This window comes from Siphateles boraxobius, unplaced genomic scaffold (assembly GCF_051911475.1).
Source record: "Siphateles boraxobius isolate OS27281-9 unplaced genomic scaffold, OSU_SipBor_1 24, whole genome shotgun sequence".
Taxonomy (NCBI): Eukaryota; Metazoa; Chordata; class Actinopteri; order Cypriniformes; family Leuciscidae; genus Siphateles; species Siphateles boraxobius.
Genome location: NW_027508855.1, coordinates 8906985 through 8934919, shown reverse-complemented (window position 1 = coordinate 8934919; position 27935 = coordinate 8906985). Strand labels below are relative to the sequence as shown.

At 41.3% G+C, this 27935-nt stretch overlaps 2 protein-coding genes across 2 annotated transcripts in view; both read right to left on the bottom strand.

Moving 5' to 3' along the window:
- The window catches only part of amer1 (APC membrane recruitment protein 1), a 150732-nt gene that overhangs the window by 63358 nt on the left and 59439 nt on the right, over nt 1-27935 (bottom strand). The gene's annotated exons all lie outside the window — the stretch shown is intronic.
- On the bottom strand, nt 406-27707 carry las1l (LAS1 like ribosome biogenesis factor). Its single transcript, XM_077241245.1, has 13 exons — nt 26891-27707; nt 22045-22170; nt 21881-21950; nt 21718-21799; nt 21422-21589; nt 19787-19833; nt 19305-19414; nt 19129-19214; nt 18841-19044; nt 17421-17559; nt 17018-17337; nt 2766-2916; nt 406-950 (listed from the first exon to the last, which is right to left on the bottom strand). Exons 1-13 carry the CDS (start codon nt 27034-27036, stop codon nt 854-856), a joined length of 1746 nt encoding a protein of 581 aa, XP_077097360.1. The 5' UTR covers nt 27037-27707; the 3' UTR covers nt 406-853.

Below are 27935 nucleotides of genomic sequence, written 5' to 3'. Positions count from 1 at the left end.
GTACTTACCTAAGAAAGTACTGGGTAATAATGCTTAATTTTACAATGCGTTAATTTGCGTGTACTTACAGTGTACTTACCTAACAAAGTACTGGGTAATAATGCTTAATTTTACAATGCATTAATTTGCGTGTAGTTACAGTGTACTTACCTAAGAAAGTACTGGGTAATATAAGGCAAGTACATGGGTTAAGGTTAGGTTCAGGGTTAGTACCTAGTTATTACCCAGTTATTGTAATTACTATAATAAGTACATAGTATGTACATGGGGAACAGGACTGTAAATGGAAGCGTTACCAAGATAGCATGTTTAATTCTGTATTTATATTAGGCTACAGCTATTTCAGCGCAAGAAACCTGGGCTAGTAAGTGGATCTGGAAAGACAGAATAAACATGTAACATAAGTACACAAAAAAATGTTTATTTGGCAACTTCGTGTTCAAAAATAATGTAATTTACAACATTTCACAAACCGCTCCAACTTCTTCATTAGAACCTCGTGAGACATTGCTCATGGGAGTTTCACTTCCGGATGGTTTGAACGGGAGCCAAAAGCTGTAGGACTGAGCTGAGCCAATTAAAATGCAGTTTGGACTAACTGTAATGATATTAGAGTAAGGCAAAATACTTCCTCAATAAACATGAATTTTAAAACAAAAACAACTTGATGTTTCCAATTATGCAGCACACAACAGCATGTCAGACAAAAGTTGAAGAGAGAGATTGGATGTTTGTGTTTAGAAGAGGCTCAGTCCAGCTTAGCCCTCAAGTGTTTGTTTTTAACATGATATGGTTCAAAGTTAAGGGTTGGCGGATCACTATCTTCAGGCCATTGAAGATCTGAGTGTATGTGTTAGAATAGTTTGAGTCCAGATTTGAGTTTGCTCAAATCACTGTGAGTCCAAAGCGGCCCATCTGATCCACTGGCACCTCTGGTCTGAAGGGAAACACTGTGGAAAAAAAGGCACTTTTATGAAAATCATATTACAACATAATAGCCATAATTCATACTTTGAACGTGACGTCACAAGTACTGGCTGGAGGGCAAGAACGTCGTTCTCTAGCAAGGAAATCCAGTAAACTAATCAAGGATCTTGCCAGGACGTCGCCAGTTTTAATATAAAAAAGTTAGTGTTTTGAGGTGTAAACGACATGCCAGATAGTTGTTGTGTGATTGGATGCAGTATTATTCAGCATAATCGGGTTAAGAACGTGCATGTAAACGCGCTCATTCCCTGAAAGTAGAAACTGACTGAGCTTTCAGCATCTGTCGCTGCATTAACGCTGCGTTCTCTCAGAGACGACGATAGATATAACGGTATAGCGACTATCTTAATTTACTGGCTTAATATTTCTCTTGTGGACCTACATTAATGACAGTAAAAAATTAGAAGAATATTTCTTTTTAAACAAATTTTTGAAGCTGCTTTTTATTTTCACAGATGGCAGAGTTGTGCTGTTCGTGAACTAAAGACTGCTATTTTGTTTCCATAACACATTAACAAAATGTTTAATGAAACTAATAACACTAAAAACAATACAATTACTAAAGATTAATAATATCACTAAACTGATATAGAGCTCGGGATCGTTTCGTCATTTTAGTGATATTATTAATATTTAGTAATTGTATTGTTTTAGTGTTAGTGTCATTAAACGTTTTGTTAATGTGCTATGGAAACAAAATAGCCTCACTATATAATTGATTGTAGGCTAGTATTGGAAATTTGCCGTTTTTTCAGCGTTTGTTGCCCGCCAGGTATCCATGGTAGTCACGTGACTGCAAAGTATGAATAGGGTTCCATTTCAAATAAATGCTGCCACAACATGTTCCAAACTTCTAGGTAAAGTTTCTACCTTTTAGTTGTCAGGGTTACAGCAGATGTTATGAAGGTAAATGTAAGATTTTTTTAAAGACCTTTTTAAGACCAAGTAATGAATATTTAAGGAATAAATTGAAGGGAAAACAATGTCGATATGTTCTCTAAACATAAATAGCAATCTCATTCCTCAATGACAATGATTCCCCTGTGTCAAATAAACTTTTGACAAAATGACAATATAACATTCAGATCTGCATTATTATAGAAGTATTTATGACCAATTCATTGAATCATTCATTCAAAACCTATTTAGAAATAAATAATTCATTTAGATTAAACATTTTAAAAAGACTGCAGCAATTAACAAAAATCGTGATCTCTGTTTGGGAAGAGGGAAAAAAAAAAATTGTGATTCTCAATTTACCCAGAATCGTGCAGCTCTTTGTTTTAATTCATTGTACAAAAAAATTTAAAAAAAAAATCAAGGTGCATTTATTAGAGATAAACAATGACACAATATGTATTCTTTATAATTTTGTCATGTATTCTACAAAATTGATTAAATGAAGTGAGTTTATGATTACAACAAGAACAAATATCTGCCAGTGGGCTTAGAAAAATCAACTGAAATCAAAGGGAAGTTTTCATAACTTGTTGATGGATATTTTTTCTTGTTATACACATAAACTCACTTCATTTTGTTTTTTCATCTCAAGTAAATGTATCTTGATTTAAAGACGTTTAGATATTTGTTAAATTTAAATTTTTGCAATGCATAGAACACCAAACTTGATGCCATGACTTTATGAATTTAAGACCTTTTTAGGCCTTCGTTGTGTAAGGGTGAATTAAGACTTTAAGACCGAAGTTAATGAAACCCTGTTGCATTTAAGCCTAAATGCTTTCGAATGTACTCTCTGTGCATGTCATACACTTCCTCACCTCCTGTTGCCATGGTTCTGAGGGAGTTGATCTAGCTCCACCTGCTGGTCGAACACAGTAAATGTAGAATAAGACTCCGCCATCAAACAGGAAGGGTCTTCTGGTTGTCCTGGAACCTTTCCAAGCGGGTACTGTTTCCAGGGGACTTTATCTGATTGGACACAAAACCATCAGATTTAACTCAAACCCCATCATTCAAGAACAACTCAAGATTTATGACTACTTGACCAACTACAGCTAATTGAGGAGAAAAACAAGGTGCCCTCAGTGATTAGCCAGATGTTTTGTGCTGTCACTCACATTGAAACCCCGCTGACATAAATTGTTCTAGTTCATCCTAGTATTTGGAGTTGTGGAAACAGAAGTTCCCCATGTGCAATGACTGAAGAACTGTGCAGATGGTCTGAATTTTATAAATGAATGTATTATTCAAGTAACAGGTGTCGAAGCATTACATTTATTTGAAATAAACTGTAGGCAGCACAAACATCACATTTCATAAACGGAAGGCAATCCATAAACTAACTGCATTGTTATTTTAAAACTATTTATTTATATAACATTATAGCTTTATTAATATTGACAGATTTATTTTTTTAATTTTAATCTTTCATTTTAAAGCTAGGGGAATTGTTTCATAAACACATTTTTTGTTATACTGGTTGAAACAGGAGGTCTCCCATCCAGGTACAGACCAGGCTCAACCCTGCTTAGCTTCAGTAGGCAACAAGTCTTGGGCTACAGGGTGATATGGCTGCTGGCAATTAATGCAGCATCTGTTTTTTCCCCCATCATCCTTTGGCAAGTGTTACATTATTTGACCATGCTCTTATTCAAGCAAATGCTTTTAAACCATTCAAGCGCGATAAGACACAAAATAGAATGCAGTTCAGTACATGTGCGTCAGGTCTTAAAGTGACAGCAGCCTCATAAACCTGCTAGTGTCTGTCATTCAGGATAATCAAAGAAAAAAAATCACTACTCTTGACTAGGGATGTGATGGTAAGGATATTTTCCCACCGGTTATTTGATGTGTGACAACACCGGTAATACCGGTATCACTGGCGGGGGCTTTTAAATCACTAATTTAAAGGCAAACATAAAATGCGCGCGTTTGCACAGGCATGCATATATTGGTGCGGTGGTTCAGAGCAGCACTGTTTTGTTATTGTGCCCTGAATTGGTGCTAATTTGAAAACTAAACAATTTTTTTTTTTTAACAACGCTTATAAAAAGCTGGTGCGGCAGTGCGCACTTTACTTTAACTTTTAAATTAGCGCCAATTCATCCATCGCAGGGAGTTTGATTGACATGTGATCTGACCAATCAAAATCCACAATTTTTGTCCGACAAAGCAGTCAGGAGAGTGATTAACGTCGGTGGATTTGAACTTGGCTTTAACTGAGGGAATCTGTCACTACACATTAAAGAGCCACAAAACGGTAGGCATATTTATTGTTTAATTTTTTTTGACAGACCAAATTTGAAAGTTGAGACTTTGTTCCATAATATTACCTGCTCGGTCCTGTCTGTCGGCGTGTTGTCAGTGTCCGTTATTTTTCCCTGCTTGAGAACATGGGTTGAATCCGAAATCACCCCCTAAACCCTCATTCACTAAGTAAGGCCTATTCCCTACATTAGTCCACTAATACTGTTCTTCAAGGAGTGTATGAAAACGAGTGAGCGAATTCAGACAGCCATTGAGCGTACATAAGCTTTACACTTGTTAATGCAATGCAATGTGGTATTGAATAAGTGCACTCAATAACGTCCACAATGATTTCTCACAAATCTCTACATTCATTTAAGACTTTATTTAAATCATTTAAGACTCTTATGAGGACACTCAACAAAAAAGACATTTTGGCATAATTTGTGTGCGTTATGGTTTGTTCAGGATTGAAAGAGAACTCGATACTGACGCGCGTCTTTTCTGTGGGTCGTGTGTGTGTGTGTGTGTGTGTGTGTGTGTGTGTGTGTGTGTGTGTGTGTGTGTGTGTGTGTGTGTGTGCGTGCAGGACTTAACGGATACTACTGCGTAATTGCGTTAAATATTTTTAACGCTTTAAACTTTTTTTCTTTGGCGGTGTCGCGGTGGGCAAGTGATGAAACCGGTGTTGCGACTGAACGCCGTGTAACACCGGTAACACCGACTACCGTAGCAAGCCTACTCTTGACTAAACTTTTGTAGCTTTAATAAGGATTAATCGATTTTTTATGTATGCAGTGAAGTGATTAAAGCTTTCAATTATACTGAATGGCTATGATTAATGACTAAAACTAAGAAAAAATATCAATTTCATATTGGCATCGGTGATGCCTTCTTTCATTAAAAAAAGCCATTAAACAAATTTTAAATATAGGCTGTCTTTATGTTGTTTCTACATTAATTTGGATATTAAATGTTAAATTATTACAATATAAAAATATATGAAAAACTTTAATGTTAGATGCGATTAATTACAGAAACATTTGTGATTAATTAGTTAATTCTTTTTAAATCGATTGACAGCACCAGCCCGAATGCAATGATAGGATGTCCTACCTGTCACAGTGTTGGGTTTGTGTTCCCCTGATGTCCACTAGATGTCCTCCTTTCCCACGGTGTCCTTCACTTATGAACTACATTTCCCACGATCCTTTGTCTCATCATTGCACTCAGCTGTTTCTTATCACTGATCATTGCACTCAGCCAATTCCCCATTATCATTGTCGATTCCCTGTGTATATAACCCTGTCTGTTTCAGTATGTGTCACGGAGTCCTTGTATTATGTCCCCACACTTCCGTTATTTGTTTCATACTGGTTCTCGTTTGTATTTTATGTTTTGGATTGCCTTATTGGACTTTTGACCCCTGCCTGGATGACTAAGAGTTTGGATTGCCCTTTTTATTAAACTACTGCTTTTGGATTTTCTGCCTCCAGTGTGTGTTCCGTGACAGAAGGACTCCGTCACACAAGATCCAGCGGTATGTTTCTCAATATCTCTTCCCCAGCCACCGAGCGGGAGAGAAGGGAGTTTTTTAAGGGGACCCGATTAGTTAAGTTTCGTGGAACCCGTGGAGGTCGCAGTGGAGGAGGTGGTCGAGAGCCTGTTCACGTCCCGTCTGCCCAGTCAGAGACTGTTCACGTCCCGTCTACCCAGTCAGAGACTGTTCACGTCCCGTCTGCCCAGTCAGAGAATCTTCACGTTCCGTCTGCCCAGCGAGAGACTGTTCACGTTCCGTCTGCCCAGCGAGAGACTGTTCACGTTCCGTCTGCCCAGCGAGAGACTGTTCACGTCACGTCTGCCCAGCGAGAGACTGTTCACGTCACGTCTGCCCAGCGAGAGACTGTTCACGTCACGTCTGCCCAGCGAGAGACTGTTCACGTCACGTCTGCCCAGCGAGAGACTGTTCACGTCACGTCTGCCCAGCGAGAGACTGTTCACGTCACGTCTGCCCAGCGAGAGACTGTTCACGTCACGTCTGCCCAGCGAGAGACTGTTCACGTCACGTCTGCCCAGCGAGAGACTGTTCACGTCACGTCTGCCCAGCGAGAGACTGTTCACGTTCCGTCCGCCTTCCTGGGCCGGGACTATCTGGAGCGTCTGGCTCGGATCCTGGACATGCCCGTGTCTGCTGTTCCAGAGCCGGAACCAGTGTCTGCTGTTCCAGAGCCGGAGCCGGAGGCAGAGCCAATGGCCGTTCCAGAGCCGGAGGCAGAGCCAGTGCCCATTCCAGAGCCGGAGGCAGAGCCATTGCCGGTTCCAGAGCCGGAGGCAGAGCCATTGCCGGTTCCAGAGCCGGAGGCAGAGCCAATGCCTGTTCCAGAGCCGGAGGCAGAGCCAGTATCCGTTCCAGCGCCGGAGGCAGAGCCAGTGCCGTCTGCCTTCTTGGATCTGGACTATCTGGAGCGTCTGGTTCGGATCCTGGACATGCCCATGTCTGCTGTTCCAGAGCCGGAGCTAGTGTCTGCTGTTCCAGAGCTGGAGGCAGAGCCATTGCCCGTTCCAGATCCGGAGGCAGAGCCAATGCTTGTTCCAGAGCCTATGCCTGTTCCAGAGCCGGAGGCAGAGCCAATGCCTGTTCCAGAGCCTATGCCTGTTCCAGAGCCGGAGACTGAGCCAATGCCTGTTCCAGAGCCGAAGGCTGAGCCAATGCCTGTTCCAGAGCCGGAGGCTGAGCCAATGCCTGTTCCAGAGCCGGAGGCTGAGCCAATGCCTGTTCCAGAGCCAGTGTCTGTTCCAGAGCCAGTGTCTGTTCCAGAGCCAGTGTCTGTTCCAGAGCCAGTGTCTGTTCCAGAGCCAGTGTCTGTTCCAGAGCCAGTGTCTGTTCCAGAGCCAGTGTCTGTTCCAGAGCCAGTGTCTGTTCCAGAGCCAGTGTCTGTTCCAGAGCCAGTGCCTGTTCCAGAGCCAGTGCCTGTTCCAGAGCCAGTGCCTGTTCCAGAGCCAGTGCCTGTTCCAGAGCCAGTGCCTGTTCCAGAGCCAGTGCCTGTTCCAGAGCCAGTGCCTGTTCCAGAGCCAGTGCCTGTTCCAGAGCCAGTGCCTGTTCCAGAGCCAGTGTTTGTTTCTGTGTTTGTGTCTGTTTTTGTGACTATTACAGTTCTTGTGGCTGTTCCTGAGCCGGTGTCTGCTGTTCCTGAGCCGGTGTCTGCTGTTCCTGAGCCGGTGTCTGCTGTTCCTGAGCCGGTGTCTGCTGTTCCTGAGCCGGTGTCTGCTGTTCCTGAGCCGGTGTCTGCTCCGCCCTGGCCGCCCGAGGGGTCTTCGCCGCCCTGGCCGCCCGAGGGGTCTTCGCCGCCCTGGCCGCCCGAGGGGTCTTCGCCGCCCTGGCCGCCCGAGGGGTCTTCGCCGCCCTGGCCGCCCGAGGGGTCTTCGCCGCCCTGGCCGCCCGAGGGGTCTTCGCCGCCCTGGCCGCCCGAGGGGTCTTCGCCGCCCTGGCCGCCCGAGGGGCCGCCCTGGCCGCCCGAGGGGTCTTCGCCGCCCTGGCCGCCCGAGGGGCCGCCCTGGCCGCCCGAGGGGCCGCCCTGGCCGCCCGAGGGGCCGCCCTGGCCGCCCGAGGGGTCTTCGCCGCCCTGGCCGCCCGAGGGGTCTTCGCCGCCCTGGCCGCCCGAGGGGTCTTCGCCGCCCTGGCCGCCCGAGGGGTCTTCGCCGCCCTGGCCGCCCGAGGGGTCTTCGCCGCCCTGGCCGCCCGAGGGGTCTTCGCCGCCCTGGCCGCCCGAGGGGTCTTCGCCGCCCTGGCCGCCCGAGGGGTCTTCGCCGCCCTGGCCGCCCGAGGGGTCTTCGCCGCCCTGGCCGCCCGAGGGGCCGCCCTGGCCGCCCGAGGGGTCTTCGCCGCCCTGGCCGCCCGAGGGGTCTTTGCCGCCCTGGCCGCCCGAGAGGTCTTCTTCGCCCTGGCCGCCCGATGGACTTTACGTCTCGCCCTGGCCGCCCGATGGACTTTGCGTCTCGCCCTGGCCTCCCGATGAACTGTGCGTTTCGCCCTGGCATCCCGATAGACTTTGTGTTTACCCCTGGATGCCCGATAGATTTTTTGTTTTGCCCCGGTCCCCGGTTAAACCCTCACTCCTTGTTCCTGTCTCCCTTCATGGACCTGGCCCACCTTCCCTCCCCCTGATCCTCCACCGTTCCACCTCCCTCCTGAACCTCTTGTATTATATTGTGTTGTGTTTTCTGTGTTTCTTGTTGTTGTCATGGAGCGTCTGGTAGCCGCTCCGTAGAGGGGGGGTTATGTCACAGTGTTGGGTTTGTGTTCCCCTGATGTCCACTAGATGTCCTCCTTTCCCACGGTGTCCTTCACTTATGAACTACATTTCCCACGATCCTTTGTCTCATCATTGCACTCAGCTGTTTCTTATCACTGATCATTGCACTCAGCCAATTCCCCATTATCATTGTCGATTCCCTGTGTATATAACCCTGTCTGTTTCAGTATGTGTCACGGAGTCCTTGTATTATGTCCCCACACTTCCGTTATTTGTTTCATACTGGTTCTCGTTTGTATTTTATGTTTTGGATTGCCTTATTGGACTTTTGACCCCTGCCTGGATGACTAAGAGTTTGGATTGCCCTTTTTATTAAACTACTGCTTTTGGATTTTCTGCCTCCAGTGTGTGTTCCGTGACACTACCTGCCAACATATGCATTTATTCACTTCTGCTCACACAGACATCACACATCATTAGCACGTTCCATAAGGCTATGCAGAGTTGTAGAGAGCGACTGCATCCAAATCGCATACTTCCCTACTATAGTTGGCTAAGAACACTATGTAAGAAAAGAATTATCAGAATTCACTGTACTCTTAAAAGTCCAAAAGGTACCCGGATTATCTACTATTTCCAGCGAGATTCTGAAGTGTGCATACGATGTACTATCCCATGAGGCCAAGGGAGAAGATTTATGAATGTCAGTGAAGCGATGAAACTAACGCAGGTAGATCATATAATGACAGCATGAGTTTGTTCTACACACACTCATACTACATAGAAGTACTTTTTTAGCAGTTGTGAAGTATGTACTGAAGTACCAACTCAAGAGAGTGCGGTTTCACACGCAGCCAAAAAGTCACTGGGTGCCGCAAACAAACAGCAGCTACCTTTTACAGTTCCTCAAGAACCAGAACAACAAGCTTATGCTGCGTTCATGCCATACATATACACACATATATACAGGTCCTTCTCAAAAAATTAGCATATTGTGATAAAGTTCATTATTTTCCATAATGTAATGATAAAAATTCAACTTTCATATATTTTAGATTCATTGCACACCAACTGAAATATTTCAGGTCTTTTATTGTTTTAATACTGATGATTTTGGCATACAGCTCATGAAAACCCAAATTTCCTATCTCAAAAAATTAGCATATTTCATCCGACCAATAAAAGAAGTGTTTTTAATACAAAAAAAAATGTCAACCTTTAAATAATTATGTTCAGTTATGCACTCAATACTTGGTCGGGAATCCTTTTGCAGAAATGACTGCTTCAATGCGGCGTGGCATGGAGGCAATCAGCCTGTGGCACTACTGAGGTGTTATGGAGGCCCAGGATGCTTCGATAGCGGCTTTAAGCTCATCCAGAGTGTTGGGTCTTGCGTCTCTCAACTTTCTCTTCACAATATCCCACAGATTCTCTATGGGGTTCAGGTCAGGAGAGTTGGCAGGCCAATTGAGCACAGTAGGGCTGCAACTAACGATTATTTTGATAATCGATTAATCGGACGATTATTTTTTCGATTAATCGATTAATCGGATAGAAATTAAATTAGATTTTTTTTTTATTATAACTAAATAAAACCGTAAATCAGGGTATTTATGTGTAAAAGTGTACTTTAAAAAGTGCAAAAGCCACACATTGAGTTTTACTAATATCAATATTTGCATTGTTTTTAATGATAATTGCTGATGGCAAGTTGACAAACATGATTATTGTTTAAAAAAATGATATCCAACATATTATGTTTTAACACAATTTTTGTTAAAACAAATTTACACAGACATGTTGTTCAGATGTGAATATCTGAACTAAAAACAAACTAAAAACATCTAAAATATATAATTCATTTAATTTTTATTTAAAATTAATTATATATAAGGAATATAAGGATAAAGAATATAATATATATTATATATAATATATAAAAGAATAATATAAGGATAATGATTAAATGATGATTAAATAAATATAGAAAGACTGAAAACAATTGTGTGAATGTAGAGCCGCAGTAGATCGCGTTTGAAAAACAATTAAAACTTAGTAGACAAATGCTATAAAAAGAGAACGGAATGGAGGTAACGTTACCCAGCAAGCTAACAGGCTTGAGTAAAGGACAGGAGAAATTATGCATTAGTGCACAAGCATTCGCTGAAAACCACTGAGTACAGTGACTAAAAAACAATATTTTACTGCTGCTGTTATTAACTGCCTTTATATTTAGTGCTTCGCTCTGTAAAGACCGTTTTAATTTAACCTATTTCTGCGGTAGCGCTATTTTAATCCATCACTTACGTTGCGAGCGAACTGATTGCGCAACCTGATGCTCGAGACAAAATAGACATCCCAAGATCCCGGAAGTCCCGGGAGTCTCCCGCATATTGATTGCGGCTCCCTGATGCCCGCGAATTAGTTCAAACTCCCGAAATCTAGAGCGCGCATGCGAGACAGAAGAGACTGCTCCAAACCGTGTAGCGCGCGCGCTCGGCAGAGCGCCTGAGGGAGAGAGACCTTGCGTGTGTGTGCGTACCAGTAAACGCTCCCCGTGACGTAAGCAGACCAACTAATCGATAATGACATTCGTTGACAACGATTTTCATAATCGATTATAATCGATTTTATCGATTAGTTGTTGCAGCCCTAGAGCACAGTAATACCATGGTCAGTAAACCATTTACCAGTGGTTTTGGCACTGTGAGCAGGTGCCAGGTCGTGCTGAAAAATGAAATCTACATCTCCATAAAGCTTTTCAGCAGATGAAAGCATGAAGTGCTCCAAAATCTCCTGATAGCTAGCGGCATTGACCCTGCCCTTGATAAAACACAGTGGACCAACACCAGCAGCTGACATGGCACCCCAGACCATCACTGACTGTGGGTACTTGACACTGGACTTCAAGCATTTTGGCATTTCCTTCTCCCCAGTCTTTCTCCAGACTCTGGCACCTTGATTTCCGAATGACATGCAAAATTTGCTTTCATCCGAAAAAAATTACTTTTCAGGCGCTTCTGTCGCTGTTTCTGGTTCAAAAGTGGCTTGACCTGGGGAATGCGGCACCTGTAGCCCATTTCCTGCACACGCCTGTGCACGGTGGCTCTGGATGTTTCTACTCCAGACTCAGTCCACTGCTTCCGCAGGTCCCCCAAGGTCTGGAATCGGTCCTTCTCCACAATCTTCCTCAGGGTCCGGTCACCTCTTCTCGTTGTGCAGCGTTTTTTGCCACACTTTTTCCTTCCCTCAGACTTCCCACTGAGGTGCCTTGATACAGCACTCTGGGAACAGCCTATTTGTTCAGAAATTTCTTTCTGTGTCTTACCCTCTTGCTTGAGGGTGTCAATGATGGCCTTCTGGGCAGCAGTTAGGTCGGCAGTCTTACCCATGATTGCGGTTTTGAGTAATGAAACAGTCTGGGAGTTTTTAAAAGCCTCAAGAATCTTTTGCAGGTGTTTAGAGTTAATTAGTTGATGAATTATAATGAAAGGCCTTGGCTCCTATTGTGCTGGCTCTGTGGAGCCATTAGACCAAATATAGAAAATGTTATAGCCTACCTCACAGCACTAAAATTGACATAGTGCAAAACATCACAGTAGCTAAATGCAAAACACTATTGCAACCAAATGATGTGAAATACATGGTTCATATTAGGGCTGCAACAACTAATTCGATAAAATCGATTATAATCGATTATGAAAATCGTTGTCAACGAATGTCATTATCGATTAGTTGGTCTGCTTACGTCACGGGGAGCGTTTACTGGTACGCACACACACGCAAGGTCTCTCTCCCTCAGGCGCTCTGCCGAGCGCGCGCGCTACACGGTTTGGAGCAGTCTCTTCTTTCTCGCATGCGCGCTCTTGCTTGCGCGCTCTAGATTTCGGGAGTTTGAACTAATTCGCGGGCATCAGGGAGCCGCAATCAATATGCGGGAGACTCCCGGGACTTCCGGGATCTTGGGATGTCTGTATTTTGTCTCGAGCATCAGGTTGCGCAATCAGTTTGCTTGCAACGTAAGTGATGGATTAAAATAGCGCTACCGCAGAAATAGGTTAAATTAAAACGGTCTTTACAAAGCGAAGCACTAAATATAAAGGCAGTTAATAACAGCAGCAGTAAAATATTGTTTTTTAGTCACTGTACTCAGTGGTTTTCAGCGAATGCTTGTGCACTAATGCATAATTTCTCCTGTCCTTTACTCAAGCCTGTTAGCTTGCTGGGTAACGTTACCTCCATTCCGTTCTCTTTTTATAGCATTTGTCTACTAAGTTTTAATTGTTTTTCAAACGCGATCTACTGCGGCTCTACGTTCACACAATTGTTTTCAGTCTTTCTATATTTATTTAATCAATTTATCCTTATATTATTCTTTATATATTATATATAATATATATTATATTCTTTATCCTTATATTCCTTATATATAATTAATTTTAAATAAAAATTAAATGAATTATATATTTTAGATGTTTTAGTTTGTTTTTAGTTCAGATATTCACATCTGAACAACATGTCTGTGTAAATTTGTTTTAACAAAAATTGTGTTAAAACATAATATGTTGGATATCATTTTTTTAACAATAATCATGTTTGTCAACTTGCCATCAGCAATTATCATTAAAAACAATGCAAATATTGATATTAGTAAAACTCAATGTGTGGCTTTTGCACTTTTTAAAGTACACTTTTACACATAAATACCCTGATTTACGGTTTTATTTAGTTATAAAAAAAAAAAATATCTAATTTAATTTCTATCCGATTAATCGATTAATCGAAAAAATAATCGTCCGATTAATCGATTATCAAAATAATCGTTAGTTGCAGCCCTAGTTCATATATTTGTGGCGGCCTGGATAGAGTTACCAGGGGTGGTGGTGTAGCTATGTATGTTAAAGATCATCTGCAATGTACTGTTGTTCTTTCTAAGTCAGTTCCTAAACAACTTGAACTACTGGTACTAAAGCTTAGGCTTTCAACTACTTTCTCTATCTCTGTTGCTGTTTGCTATAGAGCACCTTCAGCTCCAGCTTCTGCACTCACAGCTTTTAGTCAACTCTTAGCTCCTTATATATCCTCTGAGTTTGTCCTGATGGGTGATCTGAACTGGGATATGTTCAATCCCCCAAATACAGTTTTGCAACAGTTTGATGCTCTAAACCTTACTCAGATGATATCTGAGCCCACCAGACCTAATCATAAATCTACCGCATCATCCACTCTGATTGACCTTATTTTGACTAACAATCCATCTAATTATCAAACAGGAGTGTTTAGTCAAATAAGTGATCACTGCGCTATTGCATGTATACGTTCTGGCCTTTCATTCAAAAGGCCCCCAGTAATTGTAACCAAGCGCTCTTTGAAAAAACTGGATATGCAAGCCTTTCTCCAAGATGTTGCGGCTGTGCCCTTGGGTAGAATTAATTCCTTGCCTTACTTGGAAGAGGCATGGTCTTTTTTTAAAAACACTTTCAGTCTGATTATGAGTAAGCATGCCCCTCTGAAAAAAATTAGAATAAAAAATCGATATAGTCCATGGTTCTCCAATGACCTGGCTGAGACTATTCATCGTAAAAATGCCCTCTGGAAAAAGGCCCGCTCTACCCAATCTCTTGATCCCACGTTCTTAAAAGCAGCATCCCGCATTATTGCCGCTCCCGTCACTAGACTATTTAACATGTCCCTACAGTTCTCTGAGTTCCCTATTGATTGGAAATCAGCCACAATTTTCCCCCTCTTCAAAGGGGGTTCTGAATCTGACCCAAATTGTTACCGTCCAATTTCCATCCTTCCATGCCTTGCCAAAGTTCTGGAGAAGCTCGTACAAAAACAGTTAAATGATTTCCTGGATAAAAATCATGGGTGCATTACAGCCACCACAAAGGTCCTTGATGATGTAATTACAGCATTAGACAGCAAACAGGTCTGTATTGCCACCTTTATAGACCTCGCCAAGGCCTTTGACTCTGTCGACCATAGGATCCTCTTACATAAGCTTTCCAGTATTGGTCTGTCCTCCTCTAGCTGTGATTGGTTTGCTAATTATCTCACCAACCGTGTCCAGCAATTGAAGGTTGACAACATTATGTCAGACCCACTTACTGTCTCTAAAGGTGTGCCTCAAGGCTCCATCCTGGGTCCAATCCTTTTTTCTATCTACATCAATGATATATCCAGAGCTGTTGGTACCTCTCGGATTCATCTTTATGCAGATGATACCATTTTGTACTCAGTTGGTTCCTCTCCCATTTCTGCGGCTTCCAGTCTTAAACTCAGCTTCACCTATATAGAGCAGTTCTTTGACAGTCTCCACCTCCGTATTAACGCCAGTAAGACAAAATGTATCCTTTTTAGCCGAAAACAGGTTACAGAGACTCCACCTACAATCACCTGCATGAACGGTATGGCTCTGGAGTACGTCAAAGAATATAAATATCTAGGTATCTGGTTGGATTCATCCCTGTCATTCATCACACACATCAATAACCTTCAAACAAAAGTCAAAGCTAGACTAGCCTTTCTTTTCCGTAATAAAGCCTCCTTTACCCATGCTTCCAAATGCACCCTCGTTAAGACGACAGTACTGCCAATTTTGGATTACGGCGATATTATCTACAGAATGGCACCAAAAACAGCTCTTAAAAAACTTGACACAATCTATCATTCAGCCATCCGTTTTGCCACTAATGCGCCCTTTCACACTCATCACTGTGACCTGTATAAACTGGTGGGTTGGCCCTCCCTTTATACCCGGCGGCTCCATCATTGGTTTCTCCTCATATACAAGACAATTCTGGGCAAGGCACCTCTCTATTTGTCATCCCTACTTCATGCCGCTCATAACACCTATCACACAAGAGCAAGTAATTTGATTAAATTCAGTATCCCCTCTACTTCTACTACCTTTGGACGTAATGCCTTCCGCTTTGCATCAGTACATGACTGGAACATACTACAAAATACCCTGAAACTTACATCTCTGATCCCAATCTCCACCTTTAAGCAAAACCTAGAAAATTACATAGTTGACTCTTGTTCCTGCTGACAATCATGAACCATATTTATACACACATATTTAAGCACTCTATTCCTTTTCTTTTTCCCCTTTGTTGTCTATCTTTTTTTTAATTTAGTTGCTTGTTTATGTGTTATGTGTTTGACTATGTACAGCTGTACAGAATGTTCTTATTTATTCCTGTAGCCTCTTGGCCAGATCATGTTTGTAAATGAGAAGTGGTTCTCAAACAGTTTACCTGGATAAATAAAGGTTAAATAAAAATAAATAAAATAAACATTGATTTTCGATTTATTTTTTTATTTTTACTAAGCCTATTTAAAATCGTATTTGATGGCAGAGCGCCGTAGCGCATTCGCGCAGCACTACCTCTCGCACGTCTCTCTCTCTCTCGTACACCCACCTCTCGCGCTCTGGAACACCATGAGGTGCACGCGCGCAGATACCCCATATTTTGCATTGAGCGCTTCTTTTGTTTGGCCCGTCTTGTTTGAAGTTTTTAAACCCAAAGCTGACGATGAATGGCACAGCAACGGCCGGTGCAGTCGACATGTTTGTTTGTTGTCCTCTCATGTGTGGCCGCGCGCGCGCACGTAGTACGTGTTATGTAGGCAGGTTTTAGGTAACGGGTCAGAGGGAGGGGAATAACAGCGTGCTCATCAGACGTTTCCTAAAAATAAACATTGTTCACGAGTCCCGCAGCTCGAGTCCGAGTAGAGTCTGAAGTCTTTCGAGGACGAGTCTCAAGTCGAGTCTGAAGTCACTGTGTGTGCGACTTATGTCGCACTCGAGTCCGAGTCTCAAACTCGAGTCCCCATCTCTGCTTCAACGCAACTTATATTTATATCAGTTGGTTGCTAAGGTAGCAGTTTTTTTTAAATAAGTTTTTTAATCTAATAATTATATATATTTTTATTTCAATATAAAAAACTTTAAAAAAAAATAGGTTTATGTTTCAGTTAAAACTAAAGTACAATGGAAATGGGTAAATGACACGGCTTCAGACTGACAAAAAAAACTAAAATAATAAAAAATGTAGTCACTATTGGCAATGGCTGGGAAAATGTATATAATATGTATGCAATATGTACGTTTAATGAACAAATGATTCTTTTAATTGACTCCATCACGATTTATGAAATTTGACCTTGCTCGTGAGTTAGTGGATTGAATCAGGCTCGTACAATTGAGCCAACCATGAATAGTTCACTTCAAAATGAAAAATCTGTCATCATTTACTCTCAAATTGTTTCAAACCTGTATGAATTTCTTTGTTCTGCTGAACACAAAGGAAGATATTTTGAAGAATGTTGGTTAACAGTCAGTTGATGTACCTCATTGATTAACTGTTTGGTAACAGACATTCTTCATAATATCTTCTTTTGTGTTCAACAGAAGAAATACATTCATACAGGTTTTAAACAACTTGAGGGTGAGTAAAGAATGATAGAATTTTCATTTTGAAGTGAACTATTCCTTTAATAAATATTATTATTAAAAAATTAAATATTTTACAAAAAAGCTGGTAAGGGACTGTAAGTGTTACCTGTGCACACGCTCCATGCTGATCCTCGTAATGCCGAGTTTCTGTCCTGTACGGTTTCTGTGCTTAGCTTTTCCTGGAGCTCCTCTGTGGGCGGAGCCTGCAATGATTCGGGGGCGTGGTTAGATGAGTGTGTGTCTCTGTTCTGTACTGCATTCCTCTTGAGTCTCTCCTGGAGGTTCTGTAGGGTGTACACAGGCTGAGCAGGGTCTGAGGGTCCAGGGGAAGAGTTTCCATGGTAACCCTGTGTATAAATGCTGCAGAGCTGAAGCAGGTTCTGCTGAGCATCATGTGGGAGAGGCTTATCCATGTCACTGAAAATCCTTAAAAGACAAGAAGTAAGATTTGATTAGTTACCTTCACCCACGCTTTGTGTGCGAATATCTGTGTGCATGTGCACACTCACTGTCGCAGAAGGAACGGTGTAGCTGTGCACGGTGCATTCACACATGCAGAAATCAGATTCCGCCATGGAAACTGTAATCTGTTCAGAAAGATCCTTTCCTTTGATACTTTTAGTCGCTTGTGAGCCTTCAATTCACCTGCTACAGACATACACCGAGAAGTTGACACTCTCAAACACACTTTTACAAACCATTAAAAAACAATGGGTCTCATTAATTAAGGGTGCGCATGCACAAATCAGCATACAATTTCTCGAACAAATGATTCACCAATACATCCCCCCTTTCGTTCTAAAATTTATGAAAAAATGCAACGGAAACCTCCCATGTGCAAAAATCTCATAGGGTGGACTAATAACCATGTTGAGATGAAACTTTATACACAGATATTTAGTGTTAAATATACTTGACCATATACCATGAAAAAGTCCATGTAATTATTAATGAATGAGATCCAATTAGTTAGATTTTCAAATTAATAAAACAATAGATAAACTGTTCATAATAAGGCAAAAAGTTTTTGGACACTTATTTCAAGAGATCAGGTTTTCACAACAAGGACAATTTTTTGTTAAACTTATGTTTTAATTAATGTCAAATGTTTGAGAATTTGGCTTAATTTAGCACTTTATCAACTAAAATTTTGCACACTTATAACATTTTTTAAAATTTTTTGTTGCCAAAAACTAGATGCTATTTTATTCAGAGTAAAACTGACTAAAATGAATAAATATGACATGACAAAAGAGTTTTACAATGAACACTGTATTCTTAGTTTTAATGTGGTCTTCCTACTCTTACCCCTAAAATCCACTGGATCCGTCTATGGCGCGGAACGTCAGCACCACGTTTTTAATGCGTCCCTAGCTCTGCGTCAAAGTCCACTGGAAGCGTCTCAGACGCGTTTCAGCAGCGGGAGTGTTGGTGACTTCTTCATTTTTCCTCAGAATCGGAGCGTTGTTTATTTGTTGTTCATTTGTCCTCTTTTGGCTCAGGAGCGGACAGTTGTGCTACCTTATTGATTTTTTCTCTTTTTTTTTTCTCTTTGCGCTTCTACAATGGGTAAGTGGATTACTTAATTAAGTGAATTCTTTCTATTTGTTTTTCCTGCCCGGTACAATGTGCTCTGTGCTGCTTGACGCAGCAAGCGGCGAAAATAGACCTGCTATCTATTCTCTGCGGAGCGGAGAGACGTTTCTGAGACGCACTGCGTCCGCAGCTGGTGGACTTAAGAGCATTGACTATAATGGCCACGATTAGCTCCAGCATCCGCGACGCTGACGTTCCGCGCCGTAGACGGATCCAGTGGATTTTAGGGGTTAGTGTGGCTTCAATGTCCAAAAACTTTTTAAGGACCATTGTATATGTATATATATATATATATACAACCACAGGCACCAAGAGGACATCTCAGATTCATACTTTTGCTGTTGCAGAGTAAAATTTCAGAGATCCAGGAGGCGATGTAGTAAATTCTGTGACTGGACGGCTTGTTCGAGAGCTCAGCGAAAAGTTTGTCAAGGATCAGAGTTATAAAGATGGATGAATTCAGGACCTTCAATAACGGCAACCAAAAGTGCAAAAACACTCGAGGAAGACGAGGGGAGAACACGTCGTCAGAGTCCTCTGCAGAGAGAAAAAGAGAGAGAGGCTAATTTAATTTGTGTCAGCAAATTACTGCTTTAGAAACAAGACGTATTGCATTTGTACCAGAGGGATCAACATCCAAAGACTCCAGTTGTTCTGCAGTGGGAATAAGGAATCCATCCTGCATTAAAACATCAGCAAAGATGTTTCTGCAACGCAGACAGAACAGCTGGCAATGAGACACATACTCTTTAACATATTAGAAATAAAGACTTGCTAAATTGAACACATGCACAGACCTGGCCTCTGTGGCAAAGTGTTTGATCTGCGTCAGGATCCAGCTGAGATCAGCGCTGGCATCCGGCCACACGTCACGCTGCCTTCCCTGCTTTGTCAGGTTTTCGTATGTCTGCCAAACACACCAAAACAATAGGCAGGCACAGCTCACATTATTAACATCTCAACTCGAAACTACTACATTAGTAAAAGAAACAATCTTACCAAACATCACCAATTATAACCTTTTAAAGGTTTTGTCCATCCCTAAATGTCTATCCCACAGACCCACAATGTAATTATACATATACCAAATTAGAATGTTTTTTGCCTACTGTTTTAAAAAATCAATGTTCTAATTTTAAATTAAATTAATAATTTATTAGGGAAGTAGGCATATTCGGAAGAGTTCCAACTTGAGACGGTCAGAAACAAAAGCTCATACGGCCCTCTGCTGGTGTAAATGGGGATATTATACAGAATGTAACATTTATCCCAGACTTACCTGAAACTGTTCCTGTTCATAAGAGTTGAGCAGTTCTCTGACTTTTTCTGAAAGGTAGAGAATAAGCAGAGAACTAATATTTAACCGTTTGCTACTTTTGTTTACAATAAAATATAAAAAATTATATTATAGCATATTATATACAATCAGGGATTGAAATTAACACCCGCGGTTGGTGCCAAATGCGGATAAAAATCAGCTGTGGTGGGTAATGCTGTCAAATCACTAGCCAGTTTGGCATGTTATGTTTACTCACTTTGCTGGGGAAGTTTATGTAGCCAAATCTGCACAGATTCAGCGCAAATACTCAACTCGTGAGTCATCATGATATTAAATACAGCGCATTGCGCAGAATCTGCGCTTATCTGGCTTACTTGAACACACGTCACCACGCAACAAATAATGGCACGCTTGTTCATTTGCATTGAAGCGTTTGGTTAACAGAAAATAAATTTTTTCCAACATCCTAAATTATTATTATTTTTTTAATCTTTTTTGTACTGTACTGATCTGTCCACCTAAAAGACATTTTCGGTGATGAGGATGAAAGAGGAAGTTGGAAATGGCTGGATGACAGGATTTTGTTTGAATAAGAAATGAATTTATGAAATCCATAACTTATATATAATGTGTATATATAAGCTGTGACGTAGTTAATCTGGTTCATATCTTTTTTTTTTGAGTTAGTAGAAGTTCTGAAACTGAATTTAGCAACCAAATTGGCCGGTGAGTGAAAAAAATTTTTTCAAACCCTGTTTTTGAATGTTTTTGAAAGAAGTCTCTCAGGCTCACCAAGGCTACATTTAATTTAACAAGTAATACATTGTAATAGTTTTTCACAATATAACTTTGTAATTTGAATAGTCTTCATTATCCATCAGATATTATAATCCGCTGATTTGGTGCCGTTTCATTATAATTTTTTTTTTTTAACCATGAGGCATTTTTTCAGGATTCTTTGATGAATAGAATGTTCAAAAGAACAGCATTTATTTGAATAAGAAATCTTTTGTAACATTGTAAATGTCTTTACTGTCAATTTTGATCAATTTAATGCATCCTTGCTGAACAAAAGCATTTTACAACTTTGCTGATTCTAAACAAAGCTATAACACTTTGTATTTTAAAGGAATAGTTCACTTCCAAATGAAAATTCTGTCATCATTTACTCTAAGGTAAGGTACTTGAACACAAAGGAAAATATTTTGAAGAATGTCGGTAACCAAACTGTTGAATGTACCCCCATTGACTTCCATAGTATTTTTTTCCTACTATGGAAGTCGATGAAGTTACATCAACCGTCTGGTTACCGGCATTCTCCAAAATATTTTCTTTTGTGTTTAGCAGAAGAAATACATTCATACAGGTTTGAAACAACTTGAGGTTGAGTAAATGATGACAATTTTCATTTTGAAGTGAACTATTCCTTTAAGTGATTAGAAATACCCTTTATACACTACAAAGGTATTTAGTATTTTCTATATTTTATTAAAATTGTCATGGTATTTTCAGCCTTGTTCCAGTTTCTGAGCTGTAAGAATAGCATGAAAAATCTGATCAGTCTTTCATTTTCCCTCCATGTAGTTCCACATCTTTCCCCAACCAAGGGATTTTTGAGTGTAAAAGGCTACTCACTGTGTGCCTCAATCTCTTTCTGTCTGCTGAGTAGATCTCTCTCGTGTCTTTTAACAATCTCCTCCTCATCCTCCTCTTCTGATGAAGAGTTCCAGTCCTCTGCCAGCTGACTGCCCATCTGGCGGGACCAGTACTCTTGATGCAACCAGTCCAGCACAAATCCACAACCTGAAAAACACAAACAAACATAAACAAACATAAACACTACAATGACATATGACGCAAACAGAGAAGTGAAAGCATGAGACTATCTAGTTTTGAAAGTGCATGCGTGTAAGGGAAATACAGTCTCTCACCTTTTCGGCACCACTTTAGTGATGGAAGTCTGCGGTGTGTCAGATCATGCCTGAGGTTTACCACCCACTCTGGAATATTTATCTGCCAGAGAGACAAACTGTAGTCAGACTGCAGTTCTAGCATATTATGGAAGACGTTCATCCGAGTTGATGTGTGACTTACATTTCCAGCTAACCTTCGCAAGGGTCTGGCGACTTTTTTCTGTTGCCGTTCTGTGATGAGATTAACAAACCTGAAACACATCATACTCGTTCAGTCATTTTCACTTAAGTAAAGTCAAATGCACTGATTTGTATGCTTTAAGTGCACTTGGATGATAAACATACCGAACCAGCGCCATGCCATAGAGCAGCACAAGATCACTGGCCTCCAGCTGACCCGTGCTGTCCAGCACTTGACATCGGACCAGGTCTGCGGTGCTCTCCACGGCCACCGGAGTGCTTTGCCCGAACCTGTGGCAACAGACAGAAAGTCAGAGACAACACTCCACAGTCCTAATCAACTCATTTAAATTGAAAGCTTTTAAAACAGTTTGAGAAAAATATAAAAATAAATAGTTCACCCAAAAATAATACTTCTGTCATTAAAGGTGGGGAAAGCGATATTTGAAAAACACTGTTTGAAAGTTGGTCAGAACAACACAACCACTCAACAACAACGTGTAGCCAATCAGCATTAATCAATCAGTGACTGATTAGTAAAATGAAGTTCACATTTTCTGAAGAGACACAATCACTTATATGATGAAGAGATTTAATTTAGTCTTTTAATAACATATAACATTGATCAGCGAACATAAACAGAAGCTCAACTGAACCTGCTTGACGCGCGAGAACAAACGTGCTGTGTAACACGAGAATTAACCTCACTGGTTCTCGCACATCAAGCAAACATACTTGAGCTTCTGTTTACCACAACTGAATTTTTACTTTACAAATTACAGACATGGCCGATTCGCACGGGATTAAGATCCCAGACAATCTCCGTAATCATTACAAATGACTAGAGGTCACCAGGTAATACTTATCCCGTGCGAATAGGACTAAAGAGATGTTGCAACTGTAATTCCTCACCATCAGCAATAACAAGTGCATGTCCATCAGCAAACCAATTATTTTACTTGTACTTATTTACCAAGTATTTTTCAAATTCATTGCAGTGAACATGTGGAAACTGTATCAGTAACAGTGCATACAATAGCCGAGCTCTAGCGTGAATGGAAAAAAAATCTTGCTCCATGCTTAATCTTTCCTCAATGTAGTGAGAAAAACAGACAATCTGCATTAGACACAGTTTTAGGTTACCTTAATAGTGGCCCACAACTGATTAAGCTTGGTTCACACGGCAGGATAATTAGGCCGATTTTAGCCCCGATTTACCCCTTCCGACAATCTTAATAGGGCTGGGTTTCAATTCAAATTTCAAGAATCGATTCGATTCCGATTCTCAAGATCTTGAATCGATTATCATTATTCGATTCGATCCGATCTGATCCGATCTTCGAGATTTAGATAAGTGTTTTAGAAAAAAGCATTTTTTCCAGCTGTTACCTGAATTACAGGACTGTAGTTATGCAACATATTGATACTATTATTATAGACATTTAACTGCAAATTAATGGAGTATTGATGGTTGTAAAGAACAATCCTCCTTCCAGAGTGTTGATACAACTGCTTTCACAAACTTGCACTGGTGTAGACGACAGAGGACGCAGAGGTATTTCAGCAGCAGTACTAGGGCAATCGCGATTAGGCTACCGCAATCTTGTAGTACCGCGCTACTGACAAGTCAACCGCAGAGGATTGCAAGTAACCGCAGCAACCGCGGTATTCACGTTTTTTTATAAGGCTATACCCTTCTTGTTTTGAACTTCATGCATGTGTATTGAATGTTAAACAAGTTCATAATGATAACAAACAAGACTGTTTATCGTGGTGATGTGTAGCCTACAGAGGCTTCGCACAGACAGTGAATGAGAGAGATCGGCAGAGCGCGTGCGATTACCTGCGTCTGTCTTTGAAGTCATATGTATTCGTGAAAATTCGTATTGCCGTGTCAAAGGAAAGCGAAATATTTGTCGTATCATCCTTCTAACTTTCACGTCACGGGTATTTACCATTAATGCGCGTCAGCAGCAGCGCTGGTCAGCATTCCACAGCGTGAGGAAGCCGCGGGAAAATAAAATCAGCGAGTCACGCATTGAATCAATGCATTATTGGTCTCTAATAAGTGAAGCATCAGCTTCAGCGTTACCCATGCGACGCATTGCTGCTCAGCTGAGCCTTGAAAAGTGGAACTCAAAGTTAAAAATAATTAACACATTGTTTCATTACATCTCTTTTAATGAATCAGCTTTTTTGAACGTGTTCGTTGAATGAACGGTTTAATGACTCACTCAAAGCCCGTTGTCGTAACAATGTGTGCGCTGAGTGAAAGCCTTTCAATGCGCATACAGGGATCTCCCAGTCGCGGCAAGTTAAAGTTCACGGGGAAAATGTAAGCCTATTATTAAATCGATCCTCTGAGTTACAGATCGATCTTTAGAAATTAATATCAAAATCGATTCAGAATTGGTGAATCGATTTTTTCAACACAGCCCTAAATCTTAAGTATGCTCCGATTATCGTACAATAAGCTGATCAGATATTCCTGCCGTGTGTGGTGTGTTAAGACTGCTCTCTTCTGCTCGGAAGGACGTCGGGACCGCTCTGATCTCAGATCTGGGTTATCCAATATGTTGGATTATTTTGGGCCGATTTCTCCTCGTGTGTGGTGTCCCCCGGGGACAAACGAGCACGCAGCCTGTGGACTGTGGCGTGTAGCCAATCAGAAAGCGAGGTGACGAGGCGCAGAGGAAGCACCGGGAAACAAAATCAAAACAGCTGTCCATGCTCGCGTTGTCTCCACTTCTTTGACCATCGCCTTTTCTTTTGATAACGTTTTTTTCTGTTAAAAACAAACTACAAAACTATCGCCACTGCATCCTCTTCGTCCGCCATGATGGTTTACTCTGAATTCACGTTTGATCTCGAGGGATTTTGCGAGATTTTCCGTCTGACCTGGGAATGCTCAGGAGTCAAAGCGGTTTGTGTGTGAGGTGTTGATTTTGCCGTGTGGCTGTGCACCACACACTGTACGACCAAAACTGTTAGACCTGTGATTTTTTAGTCGCCGTGTGTGGGGTGTTTCCAAGCCTGTTTTCTCTCAGGCTTGGAAAATCGGCCGACAATTTTAAAATCGTCCCGTGTGAACCAGGCTTTAGCAGAAGTAACGTTATTTCATTAAGACAGTAATAATGTGAGTTAACCAGTTAGCAGGAGACCTACACAATATAAAACTCAAAACTAAGTATTTTCAACACATCTTTTAAGAGCAAGCGTTTTTGCGAATCCTTTATTGAACTTTTTGAGAATATTTGAGAAGCAGTCAGTAAAATAAAGGGAACACATCAGAAGTTTAGGATTATACTGCTGTGGTATCGTGGTAAAGATGAATTTTAAACCACTGATTCTTCAAATGCTCATCCTTGAGCAGTGAAAAAAAAAACTGGCTTTACCTTCACATTGTAGAGCACAGCATCTTCTAGATATGATGCTATCCAGTACCCACAGGAATCAGCTGCTGGTTTGAGGGGATTCAAGTTTCCCTGGTGTCTGCGCGTGCAATAGAGCATTACAGTCACAGTCCCGCCCACAGCCGGTGCCGGAAGTAAGAATTCAATACAATTTCTCCATTGACAGTTGGGGTATAAGCCATAAAAACGTAACCATACATGGTAGACTTAAAACCAGCTACGGCTGTACTAAGCGATTGTATATGCTCATATAAACGCCAAAAGTTAATGGCGCACTAACCTTGTTTTGAGATAAATGCCTTTTATTTGCAATGTCTTGGATAAGTACTTCATTACCCACAATCCTGAACAATCCCACAGTGATGCATCTGATTGGTGGAAGTCGTGTAACTGTCTGGTTAAACCCCGCGAAGGTCTGTAAAGACTGAAGATCGTGTAATGACGTAGGGCTAGCTCATTGGTCGCTAGTCAGAGCCGCAGCACAGCCTATGAGCGAGCCAGATGCTGAATGTGCTAGCTGTGCAGCTGCAAATGCGTTTTACATAAGCTTCAGTAAATCGTGGAAAAGGAGTTTCCCTGCACGTTCACTATATAAAATTCAGTGGAGGAAAAAGTTCGCGTGGCCGTCGTCAGATTTGGAAGTCGCTCAAAAGGCTCTTTCGCGGTTGTGGCTTCAGTCGACTTCAGTAAGGCGCGGTGGTTTATGGGATGAGTAGTTCCTTTACTCGGAAATTAAAGTACACAGTCTTGTACCTTTGACTTTTTTTGGATTTTCTCTTCGTTTTTTCAAACGAAATGATATGTTGTATGCTTATGAGTTCAGCCGTAGCTGTTTTTCCTCAGACATGCTCTAAAACTCTTTAGATACAGATTTTTCAAAACGTCAATGGGAGAAATGAATGGGAAATTTACTTCCGGTGTTGAGCCGAATTTCGACCCCCTGCCAAATTATTACCCCCTCGTTGAAGTCAGTACCTGATTGCCTAATCCTAACCCCACCGCTAATCCTAACCCCTCCCCCACAACTAATCCTAAACCTACCAATGCTAGGGGGGTAGTAATTTGGCGGGGGTCAAAATTCGGCACAACACCGGCACCTAAGCTCACTCGGGCTGTGGGCGGGACTGTGATGCTCTATAAGTGGGCAGGAAAATGCTATTGCTTCGTCTTGGCGTCACAACAAAACGGCTAAAGACTCGTTTGAAAAACGATTCATTTCATTGACTCAGAGTCGACTCTTACTTTTGAAAGGCAATAACTTTATATACAGAGCACTTTCAGATTTAAAACTTTGCAGGATGTTTTCATTCACTTGGAGCTGTTACACACTACATTAAAGGTCATTTTCAAAAATCCATAAAGGGGGCACTTTAAATTTGTACATCAGAATTTGGATAAAGCCAATGTAATCTATTTTAGGACCCACAGAATCTATTGTATTTTGACACTATTTCAATGAGAATCGAACCAAAATTTAGCACATCTGGGGAGCAAGAAAACATAATCATAAAGACAATACATCAGACGTCAACGTGACCCGCGTGATCTCCAACACTGTACTCAAACATCAGATCAATCCCTGACCACCGTGACATTACCTGCCCTTCCACGCGGAGATCCTGTGCAGCGCGTGTTTCTGCAGCGCGGGCTCTTTAGAGTACAAATACTCCATCACATGCTCGTACTCCGCTTTGTTCATCCAGGCCACGACGTGACGCGTCTTCCTCGTCGTTTTCTTCTTCATCGTCAGATGTGTATGCTTTCAAATGATATAGTATATGGACCCACTGCGGATAAAGAAGCCTGTGCAGCTAGAGTCGGCGAAAAAATGTAACATACGATTCCATGTAAATCTAATGTTTCCTGAACACACCACAGTCCGACCATAGAGTCCGACGCCCCGCCAGCGGTGCGGCAGGTTGAACGTTCCCCTTGAACAAAATGTTGAACAATGGTTCCGTGCGTACCAACCAGAATTCTACAAAAACAGAGGGTTCAAAAGAGACTTGGGAATTATAATGTTAATTGCATTTCAAATTGTTACTATAGGTGTAGTCTATTGCAATGAAGAACAGTTTACTCAAATTCTTGGTCAGTCAAAATTAGTCAGTAAGTATTAGTACAAGCCTGATGAGCACGATCAGCCATTGTCAGATAGATACGTTTCAGTCAAAGCAGTCACATTAAACTTCCAACTCTTCTGATAAAACCCAGACCTATTTTGGTATCACACATCGAAACGGATAGATTCTAAGATAAGTTAGAACTCTTCTTCATAAAACACTGAATTAACATTCATTACGAACAAAAAGTAGGCTAACATACTATTTTTGGACCTGCTACTACCATGGTACACGAGTAATCAAGTACCATTGTATCAAAGTACCACAGTATTACATAAAATACCTTACCACCACAATACATTTAGTACGGGACACTAGTAGGTTGTATACTACAATGAGTATCTATAGGAGATTTTTTTTTATTTTTATTTTTTACAATTTATCAGGTTTAGGTATTTGAAATACCGTATTTCATTTAAATATTGAATATGACACTGAATACGACATCATCTAGATACAATTTGGGGTATTTTGGGCATGTGTTTGAAAAGAATCCCGTTAAATTTAATAAAATTAAACC